We start from the raw sequence: 24,614 nt of genomic DNA, 5'->3' as shown, positions 1-24,614 counted from the left end.
GTGAGTCAAGGTTAAAGGGCAAGTAGATCCTCAGGGTTTTCTACATTAAAATTCAAGGCAAGATGTCACAAACTACGTGGGTGGGAAGGGTGGAAGCAAGAACTGTTAAGATTATGCCATGACATAAGCTAACAATGATGCTATCAAGGTAAATTTTTGGGGTTTGTAATTTTGTTGGGGATCATAAGTCATGACAACGGTGAGCTCCTGATGACAAATTTGCAATTCAATGAGCCCTAGTATCATGCACCCTAAAAATAACCACTGGCATGTTCTGCTTCAGAAGCGATTGAACTTTCTCGAGTAGAGGGAGTCGGCATATAAAAAACCCCCAACTCTTCTTCTCTCTTCTCCTTCTTGTTGGCCCAGACAATGTGATCTAGTGGACAGAGAGTTACTGGCTTTGGAGATCAGGGTTCAAGTCCCACACAAGCTGTCCTTAATATCTTATGCCTTAATTCAGGGGCAGAGAACACACTGTTTGTGTAAAACGTTCCCAGCTTCAATTCCTCACATCTCCAGTTTATCTGATAGCAATGCTAGGAACGACTCCTTGGAGAGCTACTGAAGGTCATTGTAGACAGGAATGGACTAGATGAACCAATGGATTGAGTGAATGGAAGGCAGCTTCATAATACCAGGTCTCACCACTGCCACAAGTCATATGAACCCATGAGGCTGCCTTCTACTGAGTCAGACCATTGGTCCATCAAGATCAGGATTCTCCGTCTGACTGACAGTGGCTCTCCAGGGTCTCAGGTGGAGGACTTCATATCGCCTTCAACTGGAGGCTGAACCGGGGACCATCTGCATGCAAAGCAGATGCTGTATCACGGAGTCATGGCCCTTGTCCAGTCACTGGATGGCCCTAAGCAGTTCACTGTTTCTCACCCTCTGTTCCCCATATGTAACGTAGGAATCATAGGTTACCTACCTCACAATAAAGTCTGTGGTGTACCTTTCAAAATTAAATGTTCTATATAAGTAGCAATATTATAAATCTGTTCCTTTTTTAAACATAGAGAAGACACTGGGGGAACAAGCAGCAGAATGCTAGTGTAAAGCCTTCGGGTTCTCAACACAGTGTCTATGGGCGCCATTGGTGACTGCCAACACCCTTCTTGGTGCCCGGCAAGTGTTTTAAGAAAGTGGGCAGGGCCAGAAGAGTCTTTTTCCTGGCAGGGCTCCTGATTGGCCATTGGAGATTTGATTGACCATGCAGATTTTTTAAAACGTGGCTTTGGTAGCAGCCACCCAGCACAAGGATCTTTACTGCGTGACTGAAGGGAGGAGGAGGAAGAAGAGTTCGTTTTTATAGGCCAACTTTTTCTATCACTTAAGGAAGAATCAAACCAGCTTACAATCACCTCCCCCTCCTCACAACAGACACCCTGTGAGGTAGGTGGGGCTGAGAGAACTGTGACTAGCTCAAGTTCGCTCAGCAGGTTTCATGTGTAGGAATGGGGAAACCAACCCGGTTCACCAGATTGGCCTCCGCCGCTCATGTGGAGGAGTGGGGGATCAAACCTGGTTCTCCAGATCAGAGTCCACCACTCCAAACCACTGCTCTTAACCACCACTCTTAATTTGTGGTTTGTATGCAGAAGGCCCCAGGTTCTATTCCTTGATTTCTCTAGTGGCTGACAGCTGGGTAAGTCCTGAACCCCTGGTGAGCCCTGACCGGGCTTTGTACTCAGAATGGTGTTTGACCCAGAACGAAGCAGCATCCTGAGTCGATCTGAATTCTGAACACACTCCAAGATGTGGTGAGTCACGATGACACGTCAGAGCATTCACAAGTCCAGTCGTTATGACACAAGATCTCAACTCATGCTTGCTTCACTCCATAATCACCACATAAAAAACAGTTGTGTGCATCAGCCTGGTTGCCCAGATTCACTGAGGACAAGTGGTTTCCCTAAGAGGTTCGACGTGGACCACAGAGCACATAGCTGTGTACATACAAGGGCCCACATTCAATCCTTGACATCTCTATTGACAGGATGGAAAACAGATCTCTGAGAGCCACTGTTGGAGAAAATTGTACTACACAGAACAATTTGAAGGGGTCATGGCTTAGTGGTAAAGCATCTGTTCGGCATGCAGAAGGTCCCAGTTTCAATCCCCATAATCTCCTTGATGGACCGATGGTCAGACACAGGATAAGGCAGATTCATGTGTTCAGTGATTAGAGCCAGCTCATTATATATATCATAGAATCATAGAGTTGAAAGGAACCACCAGGGTCATCTAGTCCAACCCCCTGCACAATGCAGGAAATTCACAACTACCTCCCCCCCACACCCCCAGTAACCCCTACTCCATACCCAGAAGATGGCCAAGATGCCCTCCCTCTCATGATCTACCTAAGGTCATAGCATTGCTGACAGATAGCCATCTAACCTCTTCTTAAAAACCTCCAGGGAAGGAGAGTCTACCACCTTCCAAGGAAGCCTGTTCCACTGAGGAACCGCTCTAACTGTTAGAAAATTCTTCCTAATGTCTAGACCCGTGTTGGCGAACCTATGGCACGCGTGCCCGACCTGGCACGCGTAGCCCTCTCTGCCGGCACGCGGGTAAGTGGCTCGGGACGGGACCGAAAGTCCAGGCGGGCGAGGCAGCGACGGATGGAAGCGGTGGAGAGAGAGCCAGCCCGCTTCCCGAGGGACGGGGCGAGGAACCGGCAAGCCAGCAGCCAGGAAAAGACGGAGCGCAGAGACGCGGCGGCGCGCTGCCGCACCCCAGCTGTAGCCCCGCCGCCCGGTCGCGCCTGCGCCAGTCAGAGGACTTGGCTGGGGGCGTGGGGAGGAGGGCAGGATGTTTCAGCCCTCCCTCTAGTCCCGCCCCCAAGACCTTATTAGAGCTGAAACATCCTGCCCTCCTCCCCACGCCCCCAGCCAAGTCCTCTGACTGGCGCAGGCGCGACCGGGCGGCGGGGCTACAGCTGGGGTGCGGCAGCGCGCCGCCGCGTCTCTGCGCTCCGTCTTTTCCTGGCTGCTGGCTTGCCGGTTCCTCGCCCCGTCCCTCGGGAAGCGGGCTGGCTCTCTCTCCACCGCTTCCATCCGTCGCTGCCTCGCCCGCCTGGACTTTCGGTCCCGTCCCGAGCCACTTACCCGCGTGCCGGCAGAGGAGGCTCCACCCCCACCAAAGGTCGACCACGAAGCCTCTCCTCACCGCCCCATTTCTGGTTTATTCCCCCCACACACACACACACAAGAGAGGTGGTGTGTGAGGTAAAGCGCCACCCTCCCCCTCCCCCTCCCCCTCCCCTCACAGCGCGGCCGGGTTTTGAATGCGCGCTCGAGGGCCGGCAGCGCCAAGGCGGGCGGCGAGGAGGAGGTCGGGGGTGGGGGGTGGGGAAAGCAATGTTTGATTCAAAACTCTGCATGGGGGGTTATTGGCCATTTATGAATGGGAGGTTTTGCATTGGATTTGCCATTCAGATGCACATTTTCCCCATCCAGATCCTCAGAACTCAACAATAAGCCCCCTTGCAGAGTTTTTTTTCAGACGGAACCCTCTGAATATAGAGCAGGTTTTGCTTCATATATTTGCCTTAGGGTTGCCAGGTGTCTCTCCCCCAATCATTTACCTCTTTCCCTGATGGTTCAGTTACAAATATCAAGTTTCACTTTGAAGAAGAGTTGGTTTTTATATGCCGACTTTCTCTACCACTTAAGGAAGAATCAAACCGGCTTTCAATCACCTTCCCCTCCCCACAACAGATACCCTGGCCATTTATGCATGGTCAGTTTTGATGTTCACTAAAAGCTCTTTTTTAAAATGCGAATTTAAAACTGCCTATTCACGGTCTCGAAGCAAAAGGAGAAATTCCACCCCTCCCACTCGCCTGCTCCTTTGTTCCTGTTTGCATAACCATTAGCATGTGCATAGCTAACCCGCCACTGTTATTTTGCATGGTTCCTTCAGGGGGATTCTTCAGGTTAAATTGCCGTGTTGGCACTTTGCGATATATAAGAGGGTTTGGGGTTGCAGTTTGGGCACTCAGTCTCTAAAAGGTTCGCCATCACTGGTCTAGACGGAAACTCTTTTGATTTCTTTAACTAAATAAAATAAATACACTTAAAGGTATAGCAGACAGAGTGCCAGCAGCCTGAATAGGCCTGACCTGGATGGCCCAGGCTAGCCTGATCTCATCAGATCTCAGAAGCTAAGCAGGGTCAGCCCTGGTTAGTATTTGGATGGGAGACCACCAAAGAATACCAGGGTTGCTGTGCAGAGGAAGGCACTGGCAAACCACCTCTGTTAGTCTCTTGCCATGAAAACCCCCCAAAAGGGGTCGCCATAAGTCGGCTGCTACTTGAAGGCACTTTACACACACACAGCTCAAATTTGGTAGAACTCTGAAGCTATGTAGAGTCGGCCCTGATTAGTACTTGGATAGGAGATGACCAAGCAAGTCCATAAGTTGATTGCAACCTAAAAGCACTTGATTATTATTAGACGGAGCCCCAGGTTTGGCTTAGAACCACTCAGGTGCAAATCCTCACTCACCAAATAACCTTGGGCAGAGCGATATCTATTAGTCTCATATTTTTGTCCTATCCTTCTTCTAAGGAGTTCAGAGAATCATACCTAGTTTCCCCTCCCTACATTTTATCTTCGCAACAATCCTGTTAAGTAGGCTAGCTTGGGGGTCAGAGGCTGGCCCAAGGTCACCCACTGAGCTTCATGGCTAAGTGGAGATTTGAACCCAGGACTCTGCAATCCAAGCCCAGAACTCTATGCGCTATCTCACACTTTCCTTGTTTCTCACACAGCATGGTTGCGAGAATAAACAAGAATAGCCCCATGCATGCTGCCTGGAGCTCTTTGCAGTTGTGGGATTGTAAGGTGGTAAAAATGATATCACATTACTTAATTAATAAATTAGTGCAATAATTTTTACAGCAATAATTTAAGTCTATGCAGCACTGATGACTAACACCGAAAACACCTGCCAGGTGAAGAGATGGGACTCCATCAACAGAAACAATGTGTGTGTATATTTTGGTTGGAGGAAAATACTAATTTAGTTTGCTGCAATAAAAATGCACACCCTGCTTTAACATCTCAGTCTATATGCAGACTAAACGTACCTATTTAACAGACACAGAACCTTTAATCCCACTCTCCAGTGCATTTAGGCTCCTGCCTACCTGATCTGGGCCTGGTATTCACAGGTAACTCATCTCCTGCCAAAAGCAGTCTGGATTGTACCACTTCAGCCAGCAGGTGGGATGTTACATGTTGGCACATTACTCCATTTAAAAACAACAAAACCTTGTAGGTAAAAAAAAAAAAATCTTTCCCCGAAATCTAGTTTTCGACGGTGCCCACGTTCTGCCTGCAGTTTAATGACATGAAGTTCTGTGGTACACTCCAGCCCCCCCACCCCAGCTGTTTTTAGGCCAGGCATAGGAATTTACCTGCCTCTCTCTGCACCTTTGGTTGCCACCCACCTCTTTTGCACAAGGCTTGAAGGGGGGGATTTCACCAGCTGCGCCCCTAGCGACAATAACTTATTACGTTTCAGATACAGAAGAACTGGACGCTCGCTGGAATTCAACGATTTCAAGGATGGAAAAAGCACTCCAATGTGTAAATTGCAGAGAGGTAGTGATATAATAATCATGTGGATTTTAGATATAGTATTACTTGATTAAGTGCTACGGGTATTTTAATTATATTAGTAGCACTGTTTTATTTATTTTTTTAAAAAATAATTCGTTATCATTAGCATTTGTTTTTTTAGTAATGTTATACCTATGGTTTTTTTCCCTTTTTCTTTTATTGTAAAATTTAATGTTTTTAAAAAACGGGCTTCTGTTTTGGTTCTTTTAAAGAAAAAAGTTAGTTCACATTTATATTCATTAGGATTAACACTTGAGATTTCCAAAGCGCTTTTGGGGAGGCGGCGCAGCCAGGAGTTGGTCTTTCCTTCGGGTCCACGCAGAAATCCCGCAGCCCCAGGCACACGGACCCTTTCCCGGGGAGTAAGTCCCAACGGGGCCGGCACCTCTTACTTCCAAGTAAACAAGCACAGGGACGGCCGAGCCTGGCTGGGGAAAGCGACAGCCCTCTCTCTCGCCTGCTCACTCTGGTCAGTAGCAGACAGGGTCTAAAAATATTGGTTCCCAGGAGACAAAGGGGGCCCACCCACAGCTATAGGGCTACCATTTATTTTTTATAAGAAATAAATAAAATTTTCAAAAAAAATACCTAAGTGGAAAAAAGGTACAATTAAAATTTTTGCGACATAAATGTATATTTTAGTAATTACAGTGAGCATATTGTACATATTACTGGCAGTATACAGCAGATACTAAATGTAAATACAGATTAGGGTTGCCTGGTCCCTCTTCACCACCGGCAGGAGGTTTTTGGGGCAGAGCCTGAGGAGGGTGGGGTTGGGGAAGGTAAGGACTTCAATGCCATAGAGTCCAATTGCCAAAGTGGCCATTTTCTCCAGGTGATCTGGTCTCTATCGCCTGGAGATCAGTTGTAATTGCAGGAGATCTCCAGCTAGTACCTGGAGGTTGGCAACCCTAATACAGATGGTTGTAATTTAATTTTTAATTTAAAAAAATAAACAATTTTGAAATAAATCTATTATATTTTCAGGCTACTGAAAGGTCATTAGCATTTTGAACATATCCTCTGTTTAAGGGGACCCACTTCATCAGTAGGGTTGCCAACCTCCAGGTACTAGCTGGAGACCTCCTGCTGTTACAACTGATCTCCAGCCAACAGAGATCTGTTCCCCTGGAGAAAATGGCCGCTTTGGCCATTGGACTCGATGGCATTGAATTCCCTCCCCAAACCCCGCCCTCCTCAGCCTCCGTCCCCAAAACCTCCCACCAGTGGCAAAGAGGGACCTGGCAACCCTACTCACTTCTCATTAGGTAAGCTGACACCCTGGCCAGTTATAATTGGCTTTTTAAATTATTATTTTTTAAATTTTAAATAATGTTAAATAAATCTATTATATTTCCAAGCTACTAAAAGGTCCTTGCCCTGACCTGGATGGCCCAGGCTAGCCTGATCTCGTCAGATCTCAGAAGCTAGTATTTGGATGGGAGACCACCAAGGAATACCAGGGTTGCTGTGCAGAGGAAGGCACTGGCAAAACCACCTCTGTGAGTCTCTCGCCTTGAAAACCCCATAAGGGGTCGCCATAAGTCGGCTGCGACTTGACCGCACTTTACACACGCACAAAAGGGCCTTAACATTTTAAATATATTGTCTGACGTTGAAGGGGGTCCACTTGCCATCGGGCAAGCTGACCCCCTGGCCAGTCCGCCGCCGGCCCTGGTCCCCTCCCAGCCCCGGCCGGCGGGCGAGCGAGCAACCCAGCAAGCCGGTCAGTGGAGCCAACCCAGTCTCTTCGGCGGAGTAGAAAAGGCCAAGAGTCCAGTAGCACCTTAAAGACGAACAAAAATATTTTCTGGTAGGGGAGAAAATATTTTTGTTCGTCTTTAAGGTGCTACTGGACTCTTGCCCTTCTGCCTTTCTTAGTCTTTAAGGTGCTATTGGACTCTTGCCCTTCTTCGAAGTGAGCTGTGGCTCACGAAAGCTCATCCCCTGCCAGAAAATATTTTTGTTAGTCTATAACACTGGTTCCCAACCAGGGGTCCATGGACCCCCAGGGGTCTGCGAGAACTAAATTAAGGTCTGCGAAACAAAGTTATAAACCCATAATAAATTAATATTTTCAATTAAAAGTTCTCTGTTATAAAAATATATATTCAAATATTATTCTAAGCTTAATGTTTAACTAAGTTATGATTAAAGTTTATTTTCAAACTCCCTGAATTTTTATTTTGAACCTTGGGGTCCCTGCACCGAACAAAAAAGTCCTAGTGGTCCCTGGTCAAAAAAAGGTTGGGAAGCACTGGTCTATAAGGTGCTCCTGGACTCTTGCCCTTCTGCCTTTCTTAGTCTTTAAGGTGCTCCTGGACTCTTGCCCTTCTGCCTTTCGTAGTCTTTAAGGTGTACTGGACTCTTGCTCTTCTTCGAAGTGAGCTGTGGCTCAAGAAAGCTCATCCTCTACCAGAAAATATTTTTGTTAGTCTTTAAGGTGCTACTGGACTCTTGCCCTTCTGCCTTTCTTAGTGTTTAAGGGGCTCCTGGACTCTTGCCCTTCTGCCTTTCCTAGTGTTTAAGGTGCTACTGGATTCTTGCCCTTCTTCGAAGTGAGCTGTGGCTCAAGAAAGCTCATCCCCTGCCATAAATTTTTTTTTTGTTCGTCTTGAAGGGGCTCCTGGACCCTTGCCCTTTTCTACTACAGAAAATATTTTTGTCAGTCTTTAAGGTGCTCCTGGACTCTTGCCCTTCTGCCTTTCTTAGTCTTTAAGGTGCTCCTGGACTCTTGCCCTTCTGCCTTTCTTAGTCTTTAAGGTGCTCCTGGACTCTTGCCCTTCTGCCTTTCTTAGTCTTTAAGGTGCTCCTGGACTCTTGCCCTTCTGCCTTTCTTAGTCTTTAAGGTGCTCCTGGACTCTTGCCCTTCTGCCTTTCTTAGTCTTTAAGGGGCTCCTGGGCTCTTGCCCTTCTGCCTTTCTTAGTCTTTAAGGTGCTCCTGGACTCTTGCCCTTCTGCCTTTCTTAGTCTTTAAGGGGCTCCTGGACTCTTGCCCTTCTGCCTTTCTTAGTCTTTAAGGGGCTCCTGGACTCTTGCCCTTCTGCCTTTCTTAGTCTTTAAGGGGCTCCTGGACTCTTGCCCTTCTTCGAAGCGAGCTGCGGCTCCCGAAAGCTCATCCCCTGCCAGAAAACATTCGTGTTCGTCCGGAAGGGGCTCCTGGACCCTTGCCCTTTTCTACCACCGCAGCAGGCAGACCAACACGGCGACCCGCTGCGAACTATCTTCGGCGGAGGTTTGGGGAGGGCCAGCGGGGGCCGGGCCCCGCCCCCTGGGCCGTCCAGCCTCCCGCAGCTGGCTGGCTGGCTGGCTGTCTGGCTGCCGCCGCTTGCGCCTCTCCGCCAGAGCCGCCGTGCAAACAGCCCGGACGCGTGGAGAGGAGCGCACGGGCTGGAGCGCGAGGAGCCCGGCGAGCCCAAGCGCGGCCGGTTGGCTGGGAGCGGCGTGGAGAGGCGAGGCAGGGGCCGGGGCAGGGGCTGGAGCCGCTTCTCCCCCCATGGTGAGCCGGCCGCTCCCCTGGCGCCCTCCCCGCGGCCGGGCGGTGATGAGCGCGCCGCGCTGCCCGCCTCCCCAGCGCGGCTCTCCGGCCGCCGCTTGAGCCGCGCCCGGCTCGCCTTGGATGGTCAGCCCCTCGGCCCTGCTCTCGCCGCGGGATCCCCGGAGCGGCTGAGCGGCCCGGGCCGGCCGGGGCCGGAGATGGGGGCTGCGGCGGGCTGGGTCCGGCGCCTGCTGGCCGCCCTGGGGCTGCTGGCGTGGGCGCTGGAGCTGCGGGGCGCGCGGGCGGACTTCGCCCTGGAGCACGAGGTGCGCTCCAGCTTCCTCCACAAGCGGCTGCGCAGCCAGGAGCGGCGGGAGATGCAGCGGGAGATCCTCTCCATCCTGGGCTTGCCCCACCGGCCCCGGCCCCACCTCAACGGCAAGCACAACTCGGCGCCCATGTTCATGCTGGACCTCTACAACGCCATGTCCGGGGAGGAGGACGGCGGGGGGGACGCCGTCGAGGGCTTCTCCTACCCCTACAAGCCCCTCTTCAGCACCCAGGGCCCGCCCCTGGCCAGCCTGCAGGACAGCAACTTCCTCACCGAGGCCGACATGGTCATGAGCTTCGTCAACCTGGGTGAGTCCTCCCCCGACGGCAGCGACGGGGGCGGTGGGGTCGGCAGGTGGCCCCCGAGAAACGGCGCTTGAGGCACCGTGGGAGCGCTTGGGGTCGCTTGCGCGGAGTGGGGGTCGCTGGGGGTGTGGAGGGAGGGGGAAGGCAGCGGTGAACCTCCTGCACTGTGCAGGGGGTTGGACTAGATGACCCCGGGGATCCCTTCCAACTCTAGGATTCCTTTTCTTTTGTTTCAAGCTCCTCTGACCAAAGATCTTGAGCGCAACATGCATCGGATAAAACCAAAATTTACAACCTCATGGAATGTTAAAATATTAAAAAGATACATAAGATAAAACTCTATGATTCTGTGAATGGGTGAGAGGACAGAGGGGGTGAAGAAAGGAAAGGGTTAATGCAGCATGGCTGGGATGCCTGGAGCCCTGTGCGCCCCCCCCCCCCCCGCCAGATTTTTTCTACGCTCCGGCAACATTGTACAGGACATCTGGAGAGCAGGGGAGGCCTTGAGTTCTGGCACTTGCTGGTGTGCAACCAACTGTGGATCGGGGCCTCTGCCTGTCTCCTTTTCGTCCCCCTCCCCAAAAGAGCTCCGAGTGCCCTTGGTGGGGTTCCTCCCCCAACCCAGCACCGAAATCGGTGGAGAGGTTTCGAACCTTTTCTAAAAGGGTGCTCAGGGAAATGCCAATAGGACCATCAACCATAGGAAGGATGGAGAACTCTGGGGGACAGTCGCTGCTTCGAAGGAATGAGGGAACGCATTCAGTGCAACCGTGTGCCTTGGCTAGTGCGCTATGGCAAGTGCGTATGCTTCTCTCTCCCCCCCCCCACAGATATAGCCACACCATAGTTTGAACACCACTGGTTGTAATGGGTAACCAATCTGTGTTCAGCTTCCTTTGAGTATGCCCCTTCCCTCAGGAGCAGGTGTTTCTAGGATAGACACCTGGGATGTGTTTCAAGGGCCATGGACTTTTTAACCCTGTTCCCAAGTTACAATGAACGCATGTATGATCCATGTACAGTGTACACTTGATTATTCTTTGTACGTGTGCAGAGTAATTCTGACGTTCAACTCATATTCAGCTGAACACGTGATACAGATCCATGGGGTACTGCTCCCTGGTTTCATTCATAAACGGAAATCATGTTGGCTCTTCCTTACAAACGCGCATGTATGCGCATACAGGCGGGATGTAGGGGTGTTCACTGAAACATGTGGACAGGCCTTTTGTTCTCTCCATTCCTAAACTATCGATAGAACTCTGAAGGAAGACCTTAATGCAGTTGCTTTAAGTTCGCATTCCTATGCACACTTGAACCTCCTGAGTTCAGTTAGGACTTGCTTCTGAGTAGGCTTGCATAAGGTCAGGCCAAATGACAGAGCGTGGCCCATTCAAAACCTTCTAATGCCAGATTAATTACTTGGCAATGGCTGAGATCCGCTGGGCTCCATACTTGCTATAATGAACAAGGACTACAGTCTGAATTTCTCCGATGGCTGTGGATTAAAAAAAGGGGGAAGAATTCCATTCTTGCCCTGCTTATTGTATGCGCAACTGGGGTTAGAGGTAAATAAATCTGCCATGGGCCCCTTAAATTGCCCAGCAAAGCACTTGAGCTGGGAATTTGTTCCCAGATATAATGTTGAGGTGGGTAATGGTGAGATCTTCTTTTAAATTAAAAAACAAAACTCTTCAGAGTTTAAGGAACACCACAGAATTGGTGTCACCGAGGGTGTGAGGCTTTCCTTGATTAAATGAGACTCCAGTATTAAGACTCCCGTGACTAATGGAAGATTGTGAAAATTCCCCTGCTTACGTGTGTAGAAAAAAGGGAGAAATGTTGATAATGATAATGAACTAAAGAATGGTTCAGGTACAATGGGAGAGAACCTCTCTACTTTTAAGAAGTTTGGAGAATAAAGGTTCTCTTCTGTAACTGCAGTGGGCAACTTCGAGATGCTATTTATCGCAAATTAATTAGGGCGTAATTAGCATATACATGCACGGGAACTTGCGGATGTGGGTTTTTTTTGGGGGGGTTATTTACAAGGAGTTGCTTCCTGTCCTAATCCATCTCCCTGTTGCTGCCCTCTGAACATGAATATTCAACGTGCATCTTTAGAACTTCTGTATTTGTTTATGTTGATATTTGGACCCTGCCTTTCTCCCCAATATGGCTTACCACATCATTCTTCACCCTGCTGTTTTATCTACACAACAGCAACCCTGTGAGGTAGGTGAAAGAGAGAGAAGCTGAGACTCAAGTTCAGCCAGCAAGAGTCCATGAAAGAGTGGGGATTTGAACCTGGGTCTCCCAGATCATGGTTCAACCCACTAACCATTACATCACACTATATTGTGCCTTTTGTGAAAAGAGCCAATGTGGTATAATGGTCAGAGCCTCAGAATAGGATCTGGAAGATCCTAGGTTTGAGGCCCCAATGTGCCATGGAAGCTTTCTGGGTGACCTTGGGCCAGTTGCACCCACTCGGATTAATCTACCTCACAGGGTTGTTGTGAGAATAAAATGGAGAAAGAGAGAACGTTGCAAGCCCCTTCGGGTCCCCATTGGGGGAAATGTGGGGAATAAATGAAGTAAAATGAATAAAGATTAAGCTAGTTCATACCTGGGTCTGAGCATCGCAATAGGCCACACTATGGCACTGATCAAATAAAGAGGCTTTGGAAGTCCTGTGAATAATGTAGTTTTGCTCCAGCTGCTTGCAAAAGAATAGGTTCCAGTAGAAAAGAAAAACCATGACAGGCAGATGCTTCTGTTTAGGTTTGGCTGGTGGGTTTCTTAGTGTGTTTCAAGCCAAAAAGTCCCCAGTCCGTTTACTCCAGAGGGGTCCTATTCAGATCATTTGGAAGGCCTCCACAATAAGTAGGTTGTCGAGTGTGCTCTTAATGACCCACGTAGGGTTTTCTGAGCCAATCCTCATTTGTTCAGTCTAATGAGCTGAGGCTTGGCTTGCCAGTCTGCATTTCCTTGGCGAGCACATGTGGATGGGTTTATGCAAATAGAGGGGAAAGTTGTCACTTCTCCCCATTGCGGTTGGCTGAGCCTTTTTAATGGGACACCCAACGTCCAATGGCGGTTCCTCTTTTTCTTTTTTCTTGTGACGGGTGGCTGGATTTGACTACGGCATTGTCCGAGGCAGGCATTCTATTTAAAATATGTAATTATAGGTACCAGTTTTTCGGTGTCTGTTTTTAGCCTGCCTCACGTGGCGCCTGTGAAACCACCACATGTACAGATTGGATGTCTGTGGACCCAGACCAAATCTGAACATGAGTTTAGAACAGAGGGATTCAAATTGTCGCAATCCCACCCAGCCAGCAGCTTTGTCTAAACAAGGCGGAAGGAGCTCAGAACAGACAAGATGCTTCAAACGTGAAGTGGTACAAACAATAGCCAGGGCTGGCCCTTGTGGTGCAATGGATTCTATCTCCTGCGGACGTGGTCATTGCCTTAATGGCTGGTTAAGATGTTAATCTGGAAGAGTTTTCAAAGCAGGGAGGAAACACAGGTTGTGGGGGGCATGAGAGTCTTAAAAAGAGGTCATGTGTTGCTGAGTTGGACTAGGACAGACTTTTGTTGTTTGGACCTGTTAATGCAGTGTTTGGGACTCACTAAACCCAGAATCCCAGGGTGAGCCCTGAGTCAGAATTAAGACTATTTCACTCTGTCGCTTTGGGGTCCCAAGTGAAAGGCGGGATATACATTTAGATAAATAATAAAGGTATAGAGCAGAGATTTCAACCTGACTCTTGCCACAATGCTGTAACCACTATACCACGCTGGCTCAAGTGGTTTTTTTTCCTTTTAAACACAAACTTGATTAGAACCCCAGAAAGAAAGAAAAAAACAAGGAACGTGAATCATCGGTTGGTTGGATGTGTGCGCTAATTACCAAACAAATTATTACACTGTTGTGAAATAGTGTAATTAACTCAATAATTGTACGCCAGCGCGCCAGCGTGGTGTAGTGGTTAAGAGCGGTAGTTTGGAGTGGTGGAGTCTGATCTGGAGAACCCGGTTCGATTTCCCACTCCTCCACATGAGTGGCGGAGGCTAATCCGATGAACTGGATTTGTTTCCCCACTCCTCCACACGAAGCCAGCTGGGTGACCTTGGGCAAGTCACAGTTCTCTTAGAGCTCTCTCAGCCCCACCTACCTCACAGGGTGTCTGTTGTGGGAAGGGAAGGTGATTGTAAGCCGGTTTGAGTCTCCCTTAAGTGGTAGAGAAAGTCAGCATACAAAAACCAACTCTTCTTTGTCTTCTTAACTAGTTGTTATAGCAGGTGGCCAGTAGGATAAGTTTTGCTATGTTGCTATGTCTGTCCCGAATTGTTGGCTAGCGAGGGGGAAAGTAGCTGTCCAACCTGGCCTGGCTAAACACATGAACCCTTAATCACATCAAAAAGGTAAGTTGCACCCTATTCTTTGTCATCATGGAAAATTTGACTGCCATCAGATAAACAGGTGGCTGGTTGATGGGCGTATGCAAAGGGAGTAGCTGCGTTAGACTGCGCTAGTAAAATAAAACAAGAGTCCAGGAGGCCCCTTAAAGGCTTACTGCGTTTATTTCAATAGGACCTTTCGTGAGTGTGGTTGACCGGTGTGCCAGCCATATGATGTTAACGATTTATGACCTTGCCTTCTGCATCTCAAGTACCCCATACATTTGACTAAATAGTTAAATAGCAGAAGAAGCAATAATTGGAGTTCTTAAGAAATCTCAGGATCTCTTCCACTGTTTTTTTTTTGGGGGGGGGGAGGTTCAGGAAATGTTTTCAATGCAATTTTTCCCCATAGAAATTTTTTTCTACCCAAAGTGTGTAAATATGGTCAGCATTTCTGAACTTGCCTGAGTTGTCGTGCCGCATATGAAAGCAAGTAAATCTGAGTTTTGTTTAACAGTCCTGTGAGGAACTGAGTTTATTTCTCCACAGGGCTACTGATCTTAACAGATCCAGTAACCAAAGTCACTAAACTAAATTTCGCTGTTTAACTGCCTGGGATTATGTAAAGTAAAAGATAAAACTCTCACAGGTTCTATCACATATTCAAATAAATATTGACTTTACTGGAAAGATCCCAGAAAAGAGAAATAAATCTTTCTCTTCTTCATTGTTCATGTTAGATGTGGGTTGTGAAGCAGGGATAAATTCCTGGGCTGATAAACGGCCCCGCCTTGTTTGTAGGGCACTTGTCACCTTTTCCTAGCATTATCTAAATTTTGCATGCATTTGCATCTATTGATACCCTACTTTTCTCCCCAGTTGAGACCCCCTCCTCAGCTTTTTCGCAACAATCCTGTGAGATAGGCCAGGCTAAGAGTTTGTGATAGGCCCAAGGCTGCCTGGCAAGCTTCCATGGTTGAAGTGGGGATTCAAACCCGGGTCTCCCAGGATCCTAGTTCACCACAGTATCCAATATACCACTCTGGCTCTTGTGGCTAACATTATTTAAATTATTTATATTTTCTGGAAAAATCTCTGATTCAATTTTTTCCAGAAAACCCACATCACCGGTCTGGACCAGGGATGATTTATGGGAGAGTTTCCCAAACCTTTTGAGCCATGGAGCACTTTTCAGGAGAGAAATTTGTCACCGAGCAGTAATTTTCACCTAGCACCTAGATCCTAAACTGAATGATGTAGTATTTTTCTTTCCAATCTCTTCATGGAGCACTAGGAGATGTTTCGCGGAGCACCAAGTGCTCCTTGGAACACAGTTTGGGAACCTCTAATTTAAGGTATTTTGCAGCCTTCTGTGGCACTACTGACTCGGTTCATTGTCACAGAGGCTTGGGTCAGATTCATTTAGCAGTGGTTGGGATCCAGGAAGTGACACGTATCACCTCCGGCACCACCAATGGCCAGAGGTGAGCCAACCCCGTGTGGTGTTTTCGGCAGCCTCCCCATTGTGAAAAGCCTTGCAGGGTCATTCTAGCATGTAATCCTCCTTTGTTCAAAAGCTAACTGAGTTTCCATAAAGAGTCTCAGATTCCACATCTGTGAGCTTGGGTACTTAACCGAAAGGGATGAGTGTTCTGTGGTAAAATTGTGAGATGCCAGATTATAAACCACTTTTGTTACCTTAGATGCTGTTTGCCAGCTTCAGTAATATCTCAAACATCATAACCCGAAGGATGACATGAGGTTTTATGGTGAAATTATGTGATAAGGATTTTTTGTGTGTGGTCAATCGCCTAAGTTTCTAAAGTATGCTGGTGGAAGGGTTAAGATCATTATTCCCCCCACACACACGCACATACTTTACGTGTGTGTTAAGTGCCGTCAAGTTGCTTCCGACTCATGGTACCCCTATAAATCAATGTCCTCAAATGTCCTAACTTTGACAGCCTTGCTCAGATCTTGCAAATTGAGGGCTGTGGCTCCCTTTATAGAACCAATCCATCTCTTGTTGGTTCTTCCTCTTTTCCTGCTGCCCTCAACTTTTCCTAGCATGATTGTCTTTCCCAGTGAGTCTTGTCTTCTCATAATGTGATCAAAGTACAACAGCCTCAGTTTAGTCCTTTTAGCTTCTAGGGTCAGTTCAGGCTTGAGTTGATCTATAACCCACTGTTTTGTTTTTTTAGCAGTCCAGGGTATCTGTAACACTCTCCTCTAACACCACATTTCAAATGAATCTACTTTCTTCCTATCAGCTTTCTTCATTGTCCAGCTTTTACATCCATACATAGTAATAGGGAATACTATGGCATGAATTAACCTAATCTTGGTGGTCAGTGACACATCCTTACACTTAAGGATCTTTTCTAGCTCCTTCATGGCTGCCCTTCCCGGTCTCAATCTCCTTCTGATTTCTTGGCTGCAGTCTCCCTTTCAGTTGATGATGGAGCCAAGGACAGCTACTTTATACAGTCAGTTGAATTGGAAAGAAAAGGTTTTCCTGCGTTAAGCTACTTCAGGGTGCAGGAATGGGGTTATGGACATGCTCCCCCTTGGAAATAAAACAGCCATGACCATAAAAATGGTGTGTCTGGGCAAACACTAGGCTGAACACTTTTTCCTGATGTGCTACTTTTTGAGAAGCAGAGACCTTTGGCTTGGATCCCATGGTATACTTCTGCTGATAGAATGGATTTCCACCAGTGGAATGGGGCTTCCTCCCCTCCCCTTACCTGCTGCCGCAAATGATCTCTGAAAGGCAGCTCCTGGTGGACTGGGAATCCCCAGGAACAACATTGGAGGTGGGCAGGAACTGATAAAAAATTGCTCCCCTTTCTGTTATCAGAAATGTTCTGCAGGATCTGACCCTTTGTTTAATGGGTAGAGTTGCCAGGCCCCTCTTTGCCATTGGCGGGAGTTTTTTGGGATGGAGCCTGAGGAGGGCGGGGTTTGGGGAGAGACTTCAATGCTATAGAGTCCAATCACCAAAGCATCTATTTTTGTCCAGGTGAACTGATCTCTATCAGCTAGAGATCAGTTTGTACTAGCAGGAGATCTCCATCTAGTACCTGGAGGTTGATGCAAATGAAACAGTAGTAGGCAAAATTAAATAAGGCAATAGGCAATAGATAGCAGGCAGCAAAACAGCCGAGGCTGTAACTATATTACAAAGAAAATAAAGGTACAAAGGAAGCTAAGCAACAAGGGTTACAAAGCAAGGAAATAACAAGGTCAAGAAAAAAAATCAGCTAGGGTTGCTGATAATGGGTGCAAAAAAGTTCATATAAGACATAGAGTCATTTTTTAGTCAATTTCAACGTGTCTTCAGGCAACGGAAATGCAGATGGTAACGCGGCTCCGGACGTATTCCAGCGTTTTCACTACAAAAGTAGCTTCATCAGCCAAAATTGCTTAATATTAATATAGTTTTGCTGCCTGCTATCTATTGCCTTATTTAATTTTGCCTACTACTGTTTTATTTGCATCATTACTATTTACAGTAGAGTGAGTTATTGGTATAATAAGTACCTGGAGGTTGGCAACCCTTTTCATGGGAGAGCGTAGTCCCCGCCACTTGCCACTACCCACAGGAAAAACCTCTTCCCACTTGACGTGGATGGTCATATAAACTGGGCTGATGCTACACTGCACGGTGGGAAAAGGGGGCTCTTCAAGAAATCGTGCTTCTGCCTTTGGTCTTGTCGTATTTACCTGCTGTCAGCGCAAGCAGTTATTTGTAAGAGAATAGGCAAGATCCAGTCATTTTAACATAGACTATCAATAACAAGACACTTCTGAAGGGTTTGTCTGACGTGGATGGTCATATAAACTGGGCCGATGCTACACTGCAGGGTGGGAAAATGGGGCTCTTCAAGAAATCGGTCTTGTTGTATTTACCTGCTGTCAGCGTGGGCAGTTATTCATAAGAGGATAAGCAAGACCCAGTCATTTTAACATAGACCATCAGCAACGAGACACTCCTGAAGAGTTTGTCTGTACGGTTTTGTTCCCCTGTCAACAGTGCATGCCAGAACAAGTTTAAGAAAGGACATCGATCCATAATGGCTTTCTTCATCCCTGTGCACACCTTTCATCCCATTATGGCTGCAGGTCTTTCATCTCCGCGGGACAAAGGCTGGCTTGTTTAGAGACTCCTTAATGAATTAGACTTGTTGCCGACCAGAGGATATAGCCCAGCCCAGCACCTGCGTTCGGACATACATTTCTATTGACAGCGGAAAATTAGAAGATCTATTGTTCCCCCACCCTTTTTAAACTGAAGGCTTTCCACAACCGTCTTTTTAAAACGCAGCCCATATGAAAGCGTTTGTGCCTTGGTTTTATGTAAGAGATACCTTTGTGGGCATCATGTTTCCCCAGTAAGGATTTTGTTACATACCTGGAACAAGTGCAATAAAGGAAGTGTCATAAAGAGTATTGCAGCTTTTTAAAAAAAGACATGATAACAAAGCACAGAAAATCGGAAATAAATGCACCCTTCAAATATCACGTTGTGTTGCTATGAATTAATTGTCTTTCAATCAGTTTCCTAGAAGGTGCATTCCCTTCCCCATACATTAGGAGCAAGAAAATTAGTTATTTTTTTTCCAGGGAGATGCTTGGTAGGTGAGTTTTCCAAGGATGGGGGGAGGAGATTGCAAAGATTTTGCACTTTGAACAAATAATCCTTTTATTAAAAGACAGAGGGGGCTTTGTAGCTTGCAAGGAAGCTACAAGCGAGGAAGAACGAGTGTGTGGCGCTCCGAAATATGTAAGAGATGTGCAAGTTCCCCCTTTGTATGTTTCTTCAGCATAGCATGAAGAGGAAGCTCAAAAGGCACGCTCTTCTGCTTGAAGCAGTAAGGCAGGCCCTTGGTGAGCTCCAATGGGGCAGGCGTTCCGAAGGTGGGGTGGCACACCTGGAAAAGGCACTGGTTGGCACCTGCTTCTCCTCTGTGGGCACGGTCACAAACAGCAAGGGTTGGGGAAAGGATCTTAACCCATCATGTGTAGAGTCGGGTTGGGAGGTTGAAGGAAAGAGAGCTTAAAGTGACTGGTAGTGAGTGGGGGTGGCAGCTAGGAATTTCTTTTCTTTTTTGGTGTGGGACAGAGGGGAAAAAACAAGGTCAGATTTTGGGGTGGGGGAGATCTGGATGGGATTTTTAACAGGAACTGGATTTGGTTTGCATTTTAGGGGACTGAATTGAAAGGTAAATGATTTGTGAACATCACAATGCATTCTTAGACGTATCATGGGATATTGTCTGCTATCCCAGATGCTGAAAACAAGCTGGTTTTTTTTTTGGTAATAATTCCATGCATGAAGCTGGCCAAACTTTGGTTCGTTTCTGCTCCCTTGAAGTAACTGCTTTGTTTTTGGTTGGCTCCTGAAGTATTTGTCCGTTTCCTATTGGTTACTTGCTTCCTTTCTTGTATGTTCAGAACAGTCTTTGTGTGGTGAGTTAGGGAATGCCATGTGGTCCAGGGAATAGAAAAGATGGAATTGGAGTGTAAAGCCTTGTATGCAAGTCAGACCTCTACTGTGATCTTATGGGAAACAGTATAAATAAGACCTAGGGAATGCCTGAGCTCAGGCTGTACAATAGTTCACATGAACACATGAAGCTGCCTTCTACTGAATCAGACCCTTGGTCCATCAAAGTAAGTATTGTCTACTCAGACCGGCAGCGGCTCTCCAGAGTCTCAGTCTGACGTCTTTCACATCACCTACTTGCCTCGTCCCTTTAACTGGAGATGCCGGGGATTGAACCTGGGACCTTCTGCATGCTAAGCAGATGCTCTACTGCTGAGCCATGGCCTCTCCCCAGCTGTCTGAAGCTGATGACTGATAGATTCAAGATGGAAGTTGTATATCATTCAATGTGGGATTGAACAGTGGAATTCACTGCCTGTGGATATAGTGAAGGCCATGAACTTAGATGGCTTTAAAAGGGGTTTAGGGTTCATGGAGGACAGGTCCATTGGTGGCTATTAGCCATGGTGACTAAAGAAAACCTCCCTATCCAGATACTGCTGAATGCTCCAAAGCATCCAAGAGAATTTCAGTGCAGTCCTAAGCTGAGATGCACCCTTCTAAACCCACTGGATTCAATGGATGTATGTACATCGGTGCTGTCGAATCGCAACCGAGTTTTATGGCAATCCCAGCAAGAGGCTTTCAAGGCAAGTGAGAAGCAGAGGTGGTTTGCTGTTGTTGTCTTCTACAGAGCCTTCCTTGGTGGTGTCCCATCCGAGTATTGACCCTGCTTTGCTTTTGAGAGCTGCCAAGATCAGGTTATGCCTTCCCTCCCTCAGTGGACTTAGAAGGGTATGAGAGTGTGTCGTTTAGCATTTGCATGTCAAGCAAAGTGCTCAGGCAATGTTAAAAAATTGTACATGTTAAAAAATTCTAAAATGTTGGGGTGCAAAACTTTCCAATGATGGTAAAGCATGAGAATCTGGCTGTCTTTCATTCCGAGTATGTATTGCTGTAATTTGAGTTTTGCACATGTGTTTTGTATGGACAGCAACAGGAGTAAAACGGATGCTTTCTTCCCCCAACCCCAAAGTAGCTCTGTAATCTATAGGGTTGCCAGGTCCCTCTTTGCCACCAGCAGAAGGTTTTTAGGGCTGAGCCTGAGAAGGGCGGGGTTTGGGGAGGGGAGGGACTTCAATGCCATGGAGTCCAGTGGCCAAAGCGGCCGTTTTCTCCAGGGGAACTGATCTCGGTCGCCTGGAGATCAGTTGTAATAGCAGGAGATCTCCAGCTAGTACCTGGAGCTTGCCAACCCCAGTAATCTACGTGGATTTAAATTTAACAAAGTTTCCACGAACAGCCGGGTCAGGGTGCCCTCCCACCTGCGTAGAGATCCTTGCTAAAAATATGTTTTGGGAAGACAGGGGTGGGGGGCTGGTTTTTTCAGTTTTCCTCTGGGGTCCAGCCAGAGTGAAAAACGCTGTCAAGCTCAGTTGCCTCATTGACAGCTATAAAATTGCGGTTAAATGCCTGACAAACAGCGAAGGGGAGGGAGGGGAAAAATAGTAAAATTACTCATTCTTGGAAAGCGCACAGAAGTGGCTTTCGGTTCACGTAAACGAAAACATCGAGGAGCCGTTTGAGTTTTCCAGTTTACTTCATACCATCTGGTTGCGCTTCCCCTCCCTCCCAAACCTTCCCCCCCTTTTTATTTCTGACAAGTGTTCGGCATAAAAAAAACCCCCAAAACAAAACCATCCCTTTGCCCTTTTTTTAATAACCGACTCTCAGCACCGTGGGGTATTAGGCTCTTCTTTCTTATAACAGTTTAAAGGGGGTGCGGGTGGGGGAGAACCTCTCCGGTGGGGATTACTTTGCGGAGCGGAGGCGGGGGGGGGGGGGGGCAGGGATTTGCAGCTGTAACCTGGCTTGTGTTAAAATTTGGAAGGGCCTGCATCGCATTCCATTTCGCTACAGGCCTTCCTTGGTGTACAGCCAAAGGTTAATATAGATGTCGCAAAGTTTTTTCTTTCTTTCTTGCCCCCCCTTGTGCCCCCCACTTTGGAGCGCTTCAGATATAAGAGTATGCGTACAGCTGTGTTTTGCAGTAACCCTTTCATAAGCACACTTCTGAAACCTCCATTTTCCTGCTTGTATAAAAAAACTTTAAAAAGAATTTTGGGGGGATATCTGACCTGGATTTGAACTTATTTGATCTTTTGCGTCTTTCCCGCTTGAAACAAAGCAGATTAAATCTTGGCTCTGAGGAGGCCTGTCCGAGAGCATGTGATGTGGTCCATACATCAGGATAAGCACATCCCCCCCCCACCCTTTTCTCCACTTTCGCTTCTTTTGTAAAGCTCCTTGGGTTGTTTTCAAAAGCGTGTAAATCGGGTTGTTTTATATTGAGATTTATAAGCAAGCCACCCAACGACTTGAGGCAAAAGAAGATTGATATAAACATTCCTACAACATTAATAGGCCTATAAAGATATTCTGTTTTAAATGCCTTCTTTCCACGTATCCATTATCAGATGTTTGCTCATATTAAAAAAGATAGTAAGTTGCAATTGAGAAATGTTTGCTTTAAAACTTATAGAAGGAAAGTGTCATTAGGAGACACCCCCCCCCCCAATGCCTATGATGTGTGGCCCCAATATATAACTAACATCATGAAGAATTTTTGCTGTGGGCAGACCCTAGAAACTGCAGTGCGACACAGGATGGGAGAAGGGTTCAATTTATATGAAATATTTTTCGTCCTGTGCTCTCAGAATTAAGAAAAAGTTCACACAATAAACTAGTATGCAATATCAGTTAAAACTGTGCTTTACCAAATTCGATGTCAGGCACACAGCTAGAGGGAATGCCAAAGAAAAGGGTGCCACAGCTAAGAAGTTCCTGTCTCGTCCCCTATCGCTATCATTATTTCAGAAAGCCGGGATGCACATCTAAGATCTTAACTGTTGGGCAGCTTTGTACCCTGGTCCCAGGCCATTGAGAGCTTTAAACTGTGCCTGGAAACAAATTGATCTTTAAATACTGGAAATAAGCATCCTTACAATTTTTATAAGCCAGCTCTCTTGCCTTTGGCACCAACCAGAGTCTGAATAGTCTCCAAAGGCAGCACCACATGTCGCAATAGCTGGATGCGATCAGTGCATGGATAACATGACTGGATTTCGCCTTTCAAGGGAAGGCCACAGTGGGTGGCACCCAGTGAAGCTACTTAAAGCTACGAGTGATATCTGAGCATCCATCTGCAGGCCCAGATCTTATACCACCTCTTAAGTTGTGAAATGGCTGTTTCCTGGGGAGGGTAAGCCCATTCAGAACACCTGATTCCTCGCTCCCGGATTAGCTTTATTATCACCAACCACGCTTGGATTGAGTTTCCTTTTATTGGCTGTTGTCCAGCCAATTGCCAGCTCCAGACACCTGTTCAGAATATCCATTGTCTCACCTGAGCATAGCCATTTGCCACATAGGAAAATACAATACCTAGGGTCCAGATCTGTGTGCACATTGGAGCTTCTGATCATGCTGGAACCAATTTTTTCTAGCTCCTTGGCAGTTTTGTGTTGTGATTAGAGTGTCAGACCTCACAGGGTTGTTGTGAGGGCAAAATGAGGGAAGGGAGACTCATGTGCAGTGCCCTGAGCTCCTTGGAAGCTTTTATAAACTTACTCACTTTAAAAGACTGTTCAAGTTGTGCCTGTGTTAGAAAATGCAGGAAGAAGGTTGAAAGGCAATTGCTGTGCCCATTACTAAGGCTACACGTGCATAGGTGCCAGAACAGGAGGTGATAATTATTCAGACTACTGTACAGATGTCCTAACTTTGGAAGAACTTCAGTGGAGTTCTACTTTGATGTAACATTTCTGGTCTGTCTTTAATACTGGCTGCAAGGCTGGATGTCATGTCTAGATAGTTCCAAAAGGGAAGACTCAGGAGCTATTCAGTGTAGGTTTTGTTATGTATTTTTTGTTTTGGGGATTTGTTTTAGCCTAATTGGGGTGGGTGGGGAAGTTTAATCACCAGGGAAAGACTTCAGAGTGAAGATTACAATAATAATTGGAGGCTAATTAGAGCCTTCCATTGTTCCAAGAAGAATCCTGAATATCAGCATTTTGTGAACCATTACTAAATTCCCTGGTGTTTGGAAATGTTTGCAACATACTAAATAGCATGCTGTTATTTGAAGATGTTTAAAAGTCAAAGTTATAGGAGATGTGCCTCCTGCAAGCTTCCTAGTTCCCTCATAATCATTGGCTGAACTGCTGTGATGTCATAGAATGTTTCAGTCTTAACTGCTGGGGGAAAGGGAGCAACATTCCATCAATCTTAGCATTAGCCTCATGATGGGTTCTGGTTCAGATTTCCTTTTCTATATGCAGAGACTCACATGGGTGAGCACTGACATATGCAGCATCATGGTTCTACATTTCTCTCCTCCTGAATTTCCCCTTCCAAAGTTAACAGTTCTAGTTACAGGGAAGCATTAATGCATTTTCTTTTCTCAATCACTAGCTTGCATTTCTCAGTTGGCAAATGCTGATCCAGTAGTGGCAGGCATTCCTAATTCCATTGTGTTTAAAACCTCTGAATTCCTTGAAGTCTTGGGAGAATGTGTGTGAGAGAGAAGTGCTTTTTTCCTGAAATGTCATAGCAGAGATTTAAAAAACCAAACAAAATACGTACGCACTTGCCCCCTTGAACTTAATAATACCCTTTTGCATTGGCAGGTGGGTATAGAAGGAGGATCTGTCTTGTAGAGGCTGATGGACTGGTCATAGTTAGAATTGCCAGCTTTTCGTTGGGAAATTCCTGGAGATTTGGAGGGTGGGACCTGGGGAGGGGAGGGAACTCCTCAGGATGAAATTCCATAGAGCCCAACCTCCAAAGAAATGATTTTCTGTAGGGGAGCTGATCTCTATCATCTGGAGAGCAGTTGTAATTCCA

General features: G+C 46.9%; 1 protein-coding gene across 1 annotated transcript in view; it reads left to right on the top strand.

The window, feature by feature from the left end:
* Positions 1-9,385: 9,385 nt before the first annotated feature.
* BMP7 (bone morphogenetic protein 7) overlaps positions 9,386-24,614 on the top strand; it is a 98,165-nt gene continuing 82,936 nt past the window's right edge. The window contains exon 1 of the mRNA XM_056844137.1: positions 9,386-9,754. Within this exon, the coding sequence (XP_056700115.1) occupies positions 9,493-9,754 (262 nt within the window). The 5' untranslated portion in view covers positions 9,386-9,492. The remainder of the gene's footprint in view (positions 9,755-24,614) is intronic.

The sequence above is a fragment of the Euleptes europaea genome, chromosome 2 (genome assembly GCF_029931775.1).
Source record: "Euleptes europaea isolate rEulEur1 chromosome 2, rEulEur1.hap1, whole genome shotgun sequence".
Lineage (NCBI taxonomy): Eukaryota > Metazoa > Chordata > Lepidosauria > Squamata > Sphaerodactylidae > Euleptes > Euleptes europaea.
This window is presented reverse-complemented; position numbering and strand designations above follow the sequence as displayed.